Below are 12,342 nucleotides of genomic sequence, written 5' to 3' on the forward strand. Positions count from 1 at the left end.
CAGTTTTAATACCTGCTTGTCAGTGCAATGTTAAATGTGCCTTCTTAATGTTAAAACTTCCACGTGATAAAGACACTTTTTATGAATTTGGAAGACAGTTGACCAGATTTCACGTGGTGAATTGTATGATTTACATATTACACGTTTTCAGGCTGGCTCGCGCACGGGCTCTAGGATGCGAGCCCGGCCCTTGGCCAGGTCCCCCTGTTCATTTGCTGTCTCGCCCACCTCTCATTTACAGAGAACTTTGTAGCCCACCCCACCCCCAGAGGCACCGGCGCGCACTCTCTCTTTCGCTCTTCCTCTCGCTGTGAGACCGCCCACCCGCTAAGACCCCAGTATAGATTTAAAGAGAGACTGCACTCGCCCGGCTTTCATTCAATAAGCGCGCTGATAAGCTGCACCCGCTGGCTCAGACAGACTCAGTCACTGTCCCGTCGCTGCGCCCAGGCTGCTGCTGCGCCCTTCTGCTCTGCTGCGCCACGACCAGGGATGTTAACCCAGAGAATCCCGCCGGGCATGCTGCTGCTGCTCGCCATCTCCCTGTGCCACCTCCTGGACAGGCGCACCGTCCACGGTAAGCACTGCAGACCCCTTTATAAACCTATTTTAAAACATTTCTTTTTCATTTTTCATCAGTATCTCTTGTTCTTTGGACCCTGAGCTGCCCTCATAAGTGTCACTTAAGTCGTGACAACTCTCCCTGGCTAAGGCGATGCGCTCCTTTTCGCCGACGCAAGAATTCCTCAACTTTTCGTGTTTTTTCTCCACGCTCGTATACCTTTCACTCCACGGAAAGCGTTTCGCTACCACAATCTGCCGTTTGGGGGCTGCAAATGCTGGAATTGTCCGTGTAAGGTGTGAGTAATCCCAGCTGGAAGGGACTGCGAGGGCTTGGCTGCTGCGGACGCCCGGCGCTGTTCTCCGGTTTGCGCGGAACCTGGCGCCCCTCTCTGCCCGGGGAGTGAGCGCTGCTCTGCGGGGGCGAGGCTGGGACGCTGGCCCGGCACCGGGCCGCCAGGCAGCTGGACCACAAGTCCACGGCTCGAGCCCTGCCCGCGGGCGCCGCAAAAGTCCCAATGCACTCTCCAGGGAAGATTCTGTAAACATTTTCGAAGAAAGCACTTCTCTCTCTCTTTGCTCACAGTTTATAGAGAAACATTGGAACATGAAGAACAGCAACAGGAAAGCCGCGTGTTTGAGTCTTAACTTTTCAACCAGGAGGTCGTTACTTTTGTGGCCCGAAGTAAAGTTGTAGAGTAAATAACTCCCGCCCCGTTTTTTGTTTTCCGTGTAAAGGCTTCAGAGCCGTGGAAGAATGAGCTGCACTACTGTAAGTGATATAATATAAATGTGCATGTATGCACATGTATGTGTATATATATATACATATATATATACACACACATACACACACTTGCGTGTATTAACTATATATACACACACACATATACACACACTTGCGTGTATTAACTATATGCCACATTCGTGTGCGTATATTAATTGTAGCTGTATGTTCATATAAGTGCCTGCGTGTGCATATAGGTGGATGAACACTTAATTGCTTGTTAGAGTTTTTCTTTACTAGCTCACACGTGTTTTCACTATCATCAGACTGACCGCACTTTATGGTAACAAGATAAGCCGATGCGTGCAAAGTGCTGGTGCGTGGTGAACTGCAAGGAAGGGGCTCTCTCCCGCTTCGTGTTAATTTGACAGGCAGGTGCCTGGTGCTGCTTGCGTGTTGTTGTGTTGCAGTGCGCTCGTAAGGGTGCCCACTGAGCGGCGGCTCGTGGCCCACAGTGGGCGCTTGAAACTTTCGGATCGCGCGGGTGTTACTTGTTTGCCTGCGCAGAGTAGAGGCAGCCCCGGGTCTACCCCTCAGACCCTCCACGACAGGGGGGGTCCCGCCGCCCCGCCAGCAACGCTCCATCACTATCACGACTGTTCACTCTTGCTGCCGGGGAACAGCGCTGGCAGCGTGCCCCTGGCTCGGACCCAGAAATGACAATATAGATTACAGTTACGAAGGAAAACTGTTTCAAATTAAAGTGCAATCCGTCTCTCCCAGAAACCACACCAAGGAGCGGGAGGCGCTGTGCTGCGCAGGGGAGTCGTGGCCGCTCGTTTGTTGCCCCGAAGCCCTCACTACTTTACACAGGACCACAAGAGACACGAACGCTCTGCGCGTGGGGCATTTGTGCAGAATCATGCGCCTTTGCACCGGTGGCTCGGGACTTGGAGTGGCTCGTACACTATCAGACTGCGTCTGTAGTAGGGAGGGACCCCTGACAGCCACGTAACCCTGTATACAGCCACACTCTCTCTGCTTTTTGCCTTCTGTTCAAATCATTTGACGGCGTCCCTGTTTCCACGGTTGCCCCCAAGCACACTGGCTTATTGAAAACTAGCGTTCGGTGGGAGCACACACGAAACCGCCCTTGCGTGATATAGCTACTCCCGATGAAAAACTAGCAGTCAAGATCTAAAACAGAAAGTTTCTTGGTATAATGAACGCCGGGCCGCTACAACCCCGGCACTCCTTACACTAGCGGTGTTGTGTGTGGCCGTGACAGTGTGAATATAAACACAATAACACTAGCGCGCCTTACACTCTGGTGTGGGCAGGGGCCCTTGCGCGCGAGTGGGATTGCATCCAAGCTACCTTGTATGGTAAGAAGGGGATGAACACCCCATGCGCGCGAGCAAATAAATCATGGTGAGCAGCCTGCTGCCCTCGAGTGCGAAGTGCCTGTTTCTGTCCGTGTGCATCTTGTGTATAAATCAGTCATGATGACCAGCCCTCTAGCGATATCCCTGTGATGTGCCTGGTTCTGTCCGCGTGCTGCATGTGGGTATGGGTCATGGACTGCTCGCTTCCCTCTAGTGATGAGAAACTGCGCTGTGCCTGTTTGTGTCAAGACCACCTCGCTGTCTTCTAGTGCGGTGTATCTCTCATGTGCCTGTCTGTCCGTGTGTACATCATTCACGACAACAAGCCCACTGGACTCGAGTGCGCAATTATGCCTGTGGATTGTGCTGTTTCTGCTCGCGTGCAGCACGTGTGTGTAATTGTGCTGCGCCTGTTTCTGCTCGTGTGCCGCTTGTGTGGAAATGATTCATGATCACCAGACCGCTGCCTTGGGGTACGATGTGCCTGTTGTGCCTGCGCTGTGCCTGCTTCTGCCCGCTGCGGATGACAGTTGCCCCGTGACTGTCGTCAGCTCGCCGGGGCTGAAAGGGGACCCGTGAAGGTAAACAGTCTGGCTGCGCGCGTGTTGTGTCTGGGCCTGTAACTGACACTGATATGGCTGCGCTCTCTCTTGCAGCCGGGAACTGCTGGCTGCAGCAGGGGCGCAACGGCCGCTGCCAGGTGCTCTACCGGACCGAGCTCAGCAAGGAGGAGTGCTGCAAGACCGGGCGGCTGGGCACCTCGTGGACCGAGGAGGACGTGCCCAACAGCACCCTCTTCAAGTGGATGATCTTCAACGGGGGGGCGCCGCACTGCCTCCCGTGCAAAGGTAGCGCTCTGCGCGCGCGCGCTCCCTTCACAGCGCTCCCTTACCGCGCGCCGCCAGGCATGAAGTGTTAAGGCATTTAGAAAAGGCACTTTTTAAAGGAAATGTCTGTTTGATTATTTGTGCCTGGTTATAAGTGACAGGAATACGTGATAACTCAGACATGAGCATCTGGGGTCACAGGCCTCAGGATAGGCGAGCTGAGATTACTGGCCCTCTTTTCAAGATTACCTGCCACAGCGTCTGCCCCCGACTCTGTTTTACAGCCGCTGATGAAATGCACGAGTCTGACACTCCTTTCTTCCCTAGAGACCTGCGAGAACGTGGACTGCGGGCCCGGGAAGAAGTGCAAGAAAAACAAATATAACAAGCTGCGGTGCGTCTGCGCCCCCGACTGCTCCAACGTCACCTGGAAGGGGCCGGTGTGCGGGCTGGACGGGAAGACCTACAAGGACGAGTGCGCGCTGCTCAAGGCGCGCTGCAAGAGGCAGCCCGAGCTGGAAGTGCAGTACCAGGGCAAGTGCAAAAGTAGGTGAACCCTGCGCGTGATTTCATCGGCTCGATGGGTGTGGGGGCTCATTGTAGCGATGTTGACCTGCTGCTGAACAATACAGTGCTGTGGGGCATAGTACATAGTGCCAATGATGAACTGTGGAGTGCCAGTTAGGGACTACGTCGGATGCTCTGACTAGTGTCAGCCAGGAGCTTTCTTTAGTTAGTGTAGCGCCGATGAGGTGAACTATGCACCCCTAATGACGCGCATTGCGTAGCTCCTGGAAGGTAAATGATATAGCGCCGATGAGGTACACTGTTTAATGCAAGTGAGACGCGCTGGTTAGTGTCCTAGAGGTAAACTGCATGGGGCGGTGTGGTGCATTATAATGTACCAATGAAGTGCATTGTGTAGTGGAGGGATGCGCTCTAAAGTGCCAACGAGGCGCAGCGAATAGTGCCAATGAAGTTCACTGTATAGTGTCATTGAGGTTCGGTGTGTGATACCACCGCAATACCAAAGAGGCGCTGCAGTGCATCCATATGAATTATCCGGTGAGCCTTGTAATGTCAAAGAGGCGCTGTAGTGCATCATTAGGAGGCATCCGTGAGCTGTGCCGCGTAATGCCAAAGAGCCGCGCTGTAGTGCATCACTAAGGAGTACCTGCGAGCTGTGCCGCGTAATCTCAAAGGGGCGCGCTGTAGTGCGTCACTAAGGAGTGCCTGCGAGCTGTGCCGCGTAATCTCAAAGGGGCCGCTGTAGTGCATCATTAGGAGGCATCCGTGAGCTGTGCCGCGTAATGCCAAAGAGCCGCACTGTAGTGCATCCCTAAGGAGCATCCCTAAGCGCTGCTGTGTAATGCCAAAGAGGCATTATGTAGTGCATCCCTAAGGAGTATGCACGAGCTGTGCTTGGTAATGCCAAAGAGGCTCGCTGTAGTGCACCATAAAGGAGTATCCCTGAGTGTCGCGTAATGCCAAAGAGACCCACTGTAGTGCATCAGAAGGAGTATCCATGAGATGTGGTATGTAATGGCAAATATGCGCGCTGTAGTGCATCACTAAGGAGTAACTGGTGTGCTGCGTAATGCCAAAGAGCCGCGCTGTAGTGCATCACTAAGGAGTATCCGTGAGCTCTGCCGTAATCCAAAGAGCCGCGCTGTAGTGCATCACTAAGGAGTACCTGCGAGCTGTGCCGCGTAATCTCAAAGGGGCGCGCTGTAGTGTATCACTAAGGAGTATCTGCGAGCTGTGCCGCGTAATCTCAAAGGGGCGCGCTGTAGTGCATCACTTAGGAGTATCCGCTGTGCCGCGTAATCTCAAAGGGGCGCGCTGTAGTGCATCATTTAGGAGTATCCGCTGTGCCGCGTAATTTTAAAGGGGCGCGCTGTAGTGCATCACTTAGGAGTATCCGTTGTGCCGCGTAATCTCAAAGGAGCGCGCTGTAGTGCATCACTTAGGAGTATCCGCTGTGCTGCGTAATTTTAAAGGGGCGTGCTGTAGTGCATTACTAGGGAGTATCTGCGAGCTGTGCCGCGTAATCTCAAAGGGGCGTGCTGTAGTGCATCATTTAGGAGTATCCGCTGTGCCGCGTAATCTCCAAGGGGCGTGCTGTAGTGCATCACTAAGGAGTACCTGCGAGCTGTGCCGCGTAATGCCAAAGGGGCGCGCTGTAGTGCATCACTAAGGAGTATCCGCTGTGCCGCGTAATCTCAAAGGGGCGTGCTGTAGTGCATCACTAAGGAGTACATGCGAGCTGTGCCGCGTAATGCCAAAGGGGCGCGCTGTGTATGGCCGGTGTGGTGCGCCTTTGGTTCCAAAGTGTCAGCCTAGTGTCAATAAGGCGCACCGTGCTCCAATAATGAAGTGCACTGCAGGGCACCTCCGAAAGCCACACGCAGCTGAAAGATGGAGGGGTAGGGTCACGCCAGTTCACCAGTTACGGATGGTTGTTGGCAGCTCATGGGTTTCTGAGGATCAGCTGAGGTGTATCGAAGGACAGTGTAGTGGATTCCTGGTACAACATCCTGCTAGCCTGGTGTCCTTTGGTTTCAGCTGGGACTAGATGTGGCCATTAGAACAGCCCGTACGGTCTCCTCTAAGGCCCATTTCTCAGCTGCACGTTCCATCAGGTCGTTACCTAGAGTTTCAGCGGCACCTTAACCATTTGCGCATTGCATCAGGCTGACCGCCCGCGGTGTGTCTTGTCTCGTTCTACCCACTTGTTTCCGGTTTGCTGGGCCTGCTGTTGATCTCTGTGCCTCGTTGCCTTTATTCCAGAGACCTGCAAGGACGTGCTGTGCCCGGGAAGCTCTACATGCGTGGTGGATCAGACCAATAACGCCTACTGTGTGACGTGTAACCGGATCTGCCCGGAGCCCACGACACCGGAAATGTACCTGTGTGGAAATGACGGAGTGACCTATGCTAGTGCCTGCCACCTGCGGAAGGCCACATGCCTGCGGGGCAGGTCCATTGGCTTAGCCTACGAAGGAAAGTGCATAAGTAAGTATGCAGGTTGTGGAAGAGATGATCTGCTGTCCCTGGACTCAAGGGTTGGGACCGGGGTGGAGACTGTTTTTGATAATATGTTGCAAACAACTTCTAGCGGCTTCACAAGGGGTTGGACACTAACTATTTACGCCCAGCCGAAAAAAGAAAATTCAATTTTACTGGGGTGACAAACATAGTGAAACCAACAGACATCAACAACTACTTCCGTGATTAAACTGCAATTAATCGGGACTGTCGGAAGAGCAGATCATGAGTCGTCTTCCCGTGTGCGACCAGCAGCGAGTTTCTATTTGTCGCTGGTCCATTGAGTGTTCCATCAGGACAGATGGACTTGTCTGGCGCTGTGGCCAGTAGGCCCAGCAGCTCTTTTACTGTGACTCGTCCCTTTAGAGGAGTGTGCGTTGCATCATGTGTGGTCCTCAGGCCAGGTGTGGCACACAGCCACGTGGGTGAAGACAGGAACCCGTTGCTGTGCCTTGTGGGGGAGGCGAGGAAGATTTAGGACTTTACAGAGCGCCCTTCTTTGCACTTTCCGAAATACACCTGTTAAAAGGGCTGTTCTTATCACGTGCCTGCAGGAATACCACCCCACTCGGTGCAACATCTGCACCCACTGCCCGGCAAGAATTCGATGTTTCCTGGTCCTTGTCCGGTCCCTATGAATATGTTACGAGTAGGTGCAAGATGTGCTATATTCCAAAGCTGACCATTCATCCACCAGTTGGTATATTCCTTAATGCAGAAGGCCGCTGTCTGGCGGCGTCACTCCAGTGTCTCTGTGTGGTCACTTCTCTCTAATTGCTGCCTCTGATGACATGGCAAAAGGCATTTTAGGGTTTATTTAGGAAGGGTGTGCAGTCCTTTGCATGGTGCGCTAACGCCCCCCCCCCTGCTTTTATGCAATGCTCAGTGTCGTGTCTGTGCCCCACATACACATCCTAAGTAAATAAACCCCAAAGAGGGGTGGAGGGGGGGGGGGGAGCAGTCAACAGTTGCGTTGGAAAGTTGCCTATAGTAACACCACGTAGCACCAGCACCGCATCACGCGCCGTTCCATGGGTGGTATCTGGGTGGAATCTGGGTGTTCCCGTGTAACCACCCATGGGGTTTGACTCAAGTCCCGAGCTAATAACATTTGTAGACAGGGATTCAAGTCAGGCTTAACGTAATTACCCCATACTTTTCAGACTTTGCATTTGTGCTGCTTGAAACACTACACGAAGTGGGTAAAATATGAAAGTTCACTCTTCCTAATGGAAGGCCCCCTTCCCGTACATACCTATGTTTGACAGAACTGCACACTGACACACACACTCGTGCACCCTATGGTGGCTGGCATCCTAAGGCCACCAGCACTGGAGAATGACAAAAGCTCACCATATGTTGGCACCATTGATGGCTTTGCTGTGTAGAACCACGTGTTTTGTAAATGTCCACCGTCATGTTTAATAGTGCCATCATTCTTGGGCTGGCGAGTTTTCCCCTTCTCTTCTAAGGATCTGTAGTCTAATTTCCAATGGGATGTTACTTCTTGGGGGCTTTTGAACAATAAAGCAGACCTCCGTTTCACAAATAACTGTATCTCATTGCCCGTGAAGCAAAGACGTAGTGAGGCATAGCCAATTAAAAATGCACAAATTCGCGAGGTTCTGGCGCAGCGCCAGTTTCACGCATTGCTCATGCGCAGCGTCTGTGCGCGCCTAAAGCAAACAGCGCCTTCACCTGCCACTGTTTTCTCTTTCAGAAGCCAAGTCCTGCGAGGACATCCATTGCAGCGCCGGCAAGAAGTGCCTGTGGGATGCTAAGGTGAACCGGGGCCGCTGCGCCCTCTGCGACGAGCTCTGCCCGGAGAGCAGGTCCGAGGAGGCGGTGTGCGCCAGCGACAACACCACCTATCCGAGCGAGTGCGCCATGAAGCTGGCGGCCTGCTCCCTGGGAGTGGTCCTGGAGGTCAAGCACACGAGATCTTGCAACTGTAAGTGAGATTTTACGGTACCCTTGCAGAACTTACAGGCTTCTGAAGGCAATCCCTCGGTAATGGAGATGTGCAGCCCTCCACCCAAAAGCGAGGGGGGCCGAGAAACCCCGCGCACCGATTCGCGTCCGAATTGTCTGATAGGTAAATTCTGGCAGATGTTGGACGAGCCAGTGGCCAGCTGCTTCAAACACCACCAAGGCCGCGATTACCCCAAAATAAAAGCACCATTGTTAGCAAGGGGTTGCCTGAGAACATCTTTCCATCCCTCTGTTTGTGTCTTAATCTGTCGGCTTCGATGTGCCTGGCTGTGTGTGCTTTATTAACGCTTTGGTTGCCATAACTTCACCAAAAAGAGCTTTCCCGCTTTAGCCTTGGGTTGCTGACCCTCAGCGGCCTGTGCTAACCCCACACCATTAAGCAGCAGAAATAGACCACAAGAGCGCTTTTTATCTGATTTCAGGACCGCCAACCAAAGCCTGGCCAGTGGGTGAGCCTCCAGAACTCTCCGCAGTTAAGACACTCTAGATATTGCAGGGGTCACTCACAGTACAGAAGGTGCCAGGGGGCACCGGTGCAAGCCTGGTAGAATGCAACGCTGTATAGTGGCTGTGCTGCAAGGGCTTTCAAATCATGCTCTGAGCTTTCCGCGCTGCTGCTGTTGCCCCTTTTAAACAACAGCTCCCCTGTATTCCCCCATCTAGCCATCATCGAAGACACCGAGGAAGAGGAGGAGGAGGAAGACCAGGACTACGGCTTCCATATATCTACATTTCACTGGTAAAACCAAACAAACTTCAGCCCTCGGCCAAGAACCCCACACCCCCCTCCCCCAACTGTCCATACTGTAAATACGTGTATGCTTTATTTATTTGGGGAAACGGATACATATAGTTGAGACTGGTAGGCCCTTATTTATACTGTGTCATGATTTATAATTTATACATTAAGTGTCTGGCGGACTGTACACCTTGTTTTGAAGAAATAAAAGGAGGAGCAGTATTATTTATTCTGAGAGACCTTGCTTGTAAAATAAAAATAAAAATCCTTCTTGTAAATGTAATTTCCTCAAAGCTTACCCCTCAAATCACCAGCATTGCTTTCACCAGTGTCACACACCTGTCTATTCTTTAACCAGCTCGCATGTCAGCACCTTTCATGTTTATTTATTGGATTTTATTGTCGTTCTGTACATATACCTCTTCCCCCCTCGCCCTGACCCCACCTCGGGTTCTGTTTACAAGGAATGTTGGCTGACCGAAAGAAGGTGTACCAGAGATAAATAAACACGCGGTGCACTGAGCTATCTTAAAGCAACTACTCAACCCTTCCCCTCACGTGTGACTAGAGGTGTAAAACTGGATGTGTGAAATCATTAAAGTATCCGACCCAATGAAACGAGCTTATGCAGGGTGGGTGGGTCTTTCGTTGTGTCCTATGTTACAAGTAATGTTTATGTGTTTACTGTGCAGTCTATAGTTCTGAGATAGCCCAGCAGCGCTGCTGTATTTTCTGTTTTTTATTTAAAGTTATATCAGAGCTTTATCGGATCAAGTTTCTTGCTTTTCACAAGACTATGTTTTTTCCCTCTGGTTCAATTTTATATTTTCAAACATGGAACGTTGAATATGAAAGAAATCATTTAAATATATAGTTTTGTACTTTTCTACCATGTAAATGTGCGGTGTATATAAAAGTATAAATGTGTATTTGTAAATAAGTTATGAGTGAAAACAATAAACATGAAATTTTGCCTATAAAGTCTTTCTTCGTTTCCTTTTCTTTGTAAAGAGTTAAAAGTAAAAGCATAATTGTCACACGTTTTATAGAGCCAGCAGTTCAAACGAAAAGACTTGGTGAGAAAGCACAGAACCCTACTCATTGCACAACAGTGTCGAAAAAGAGGATGATAGAAAAGTGTGTACACATGGTACATTCCAGAGGTTGGAGGAGGGATGTTTTGTATCCAATATGGCCGCCTCGTCTGGTTGGACGCTGCAGGGGCGGGGTTACACAGCCAGGGCCAATGAAAACCAGCAGTCTGTACCTTCCCCCCGTTTCTATGAAACCCATTCCCGGCCTTTTTTCTTGGAGGCCGAGTTCCCACACTCTGCTTGCCAGGCGCTTCCTGCATTTCCCAACTTTGAGACGTTCTAAGGAAATTTTTCTAAGGAAATCCGAGTTTATCCAAGGCGAAAGCCGAGTGGCAGCCTGCACTATAATAGCCTATCAAAGTAAAAAGTGAAACAAAAATGTTGGGAAATGGGAAACCCTAGCGACCACAGCAGCAAAAACCACAACATTCAGAGTGTTGTTTAAACGCGTGTTATTTGAAAGTGTTATATGTGCAATGTTGTTTTTTATTTAGTTTCTTTTTCTGCATGGTGCATACCAGATGAAGGGGGGGGGGAGGGGAGGCGACCGTGCACCAAATTAGGTGCACGACTCATCAGCGGGCTTTGAAACTTTACAGAAAGCCCTGTTTTCAAAGCCCAAATGTCACCTGCAAAGCACATAAATTGAGACTGCGGGAAATGACGTAAAGTTGGTTTCTAGTTTCAGTTCACTTTGTGTTGTTGCAACACCGCAGATAATACGCAAGAGGATTGGGCAACTTGCTATTTCTTGTAAGCTTTATTCATATTGTATACGCTTGAAGTTCTGGCAATGTGACAATCGAGGCAGACTTCGCAGACCATTTTAAGTACCCCCAGTCTCCTCTAGAGGCACAACAGGCCGAAAAGTCAGCCACTAGTGAGCGACTTGGGACTCCCTAATTTTATCCAGAAACTGTCCCCCGCACAGCCTGGAGAATTTGCTTTCCCTCCCACGGACACTGACTTCAGTGCGTCCGCCTATTTCATATTTTACACTAACCGCGGTTTGCATGGATTGTTTTCTCGTTCTTCCGTACGGTGTGCTTTAAGGGTATGAAACGGAAGCGTGGAAGAGTCGGTTTCCATTTGTACTTAAGACCGCAGCTTATCTGTTTATTGCACCTAAGTAGCGACGTGACCCTCCCCCATTTCAAACAATCCAGGCCTGTCACTCCTTTCCGAATATTTGCATTTCTGACTCACTTCTATTATGAGAAGTTCACTCGACACATTCTTGGAACACGTTGTTGCACACTGGCGTCCCATAGAGGGAGCCCTTTCTCAATTGTTTGAGGAAAAGATCCATCTTCTCTTTCGCGCAAGTCAGCAAATGAGTCGACGTGGATACAAAGCAACAGTCTGTTGAGAACAGTCTTTTTTGCATGCTCCTCAAATACCAAGGTGTTCCTCTGTACTGTACCAACTGGGCAGAGCAGTTGCAATTATGTTACAAAATTAGTGAATGCCAATATATTGTGCGCTTCTAAGGCATGTACCTGCCACATGTTCTACACAGTTTTGCACTGTACCATCATTTATTTGGGTTCATGGGTACTTAACAATTTGGCATTGACGCGTTTATGCGTCTTGATAAGAACATATGCTCCCGAACACAAAAAATACGCTTTCTATTTTATGTTAAGTTATGACCAATATCATTTATTAACACTTTGAAACAGCCTGGTGTTAGGATACCTGGCTGGCTGTATGAGTCCACACACTTTTGATACACGTATGCCTTCCATTCACGCGAACTTTGTGCACCTAGTCGGTTAAGCCACCTCTGGCATCGAACTCAGACACCTGCACTCCACTGTTGCATTGGGGGATATTACAATGTATTGTCTTGTATTCTCTTTTGGAATCTAGAGCGAAGTCTGTGAGGAGGATTCCAACTGAAGACGGTTGGTGACCAGAGCTGCCAAGGCAGGTGGTGGATTGAAGTTCATAAAGTAGTTTTTCACTC

At 50.4% G+C, this 12,342-nt stretch overlaps 1 protein-coding gene across 1 annotated transcript; it reads left to right on the forward strand.

Annotated features, from left to right (window-relative positions):
- The first annotated feature begins 398 nt into the window (after nt 1-398).
- FST (follistatin) lies at nt 399-10,263 on the forward strand. Its single transcript, XM_078675066.1, has 6 exons — nt 399-577; nt 3,330-3,521; nt 3,828-4,046; nt 6,291-6,515; nt 8,269-8,499; nt 9,204-10,263. Exons 1-6 carry the CDS (start codon nt 493-495, stop codon nt 9,281-9,283), a joined length of 1,032 nt encoding a protein of 343 aa, XP_078531192.1. The 5' UTR covers nt 399-492; the 3' UTR covers nt 9,284-10,263.
- The last annotated feature ends 2,079 nt before the right edge of the window (nt 10,264-12,342 follow it).

The sequence above is a fragment of the Lissotriton helveticus genome, chromosome 2_1, assembly GCF_964261635.1.
Source record: "Lissotriton helveticus chromosome 2_1, aLisHel1.1, whole genome shotgun sequence".
Lineage (NCBI taxonomy): Eukaryota > Metazoa > Chordata > Amphibia > Caudata > Salamandridae > Lissotriton > Lissotriton helveticus.

Bases quoted from the DNA above. Each gene is read 5' to 3' on its own strand.
- FST (XM_078675066.1), top strand. From the start codon at position 493: ATGTTAACCCAGAGAATCCCGCCGGGCATGCTGCTGCTGCTCGCCATC. The intron at 578-3,329 runs GTAAGCACTGCA...TCTCTCTTGCAG, and splicing joins GGACAGGCGCACCGTCCACG to CCGGGAACTGCTGGCTGCAG. The intron at 6,516-8,268 runs GTAAGTATGCAG...TTTCTCTTTCAG, and splicing joins CTACGAAGGAAAGTGCATAA to AAGCCAAGTCCTGCGAGGAC.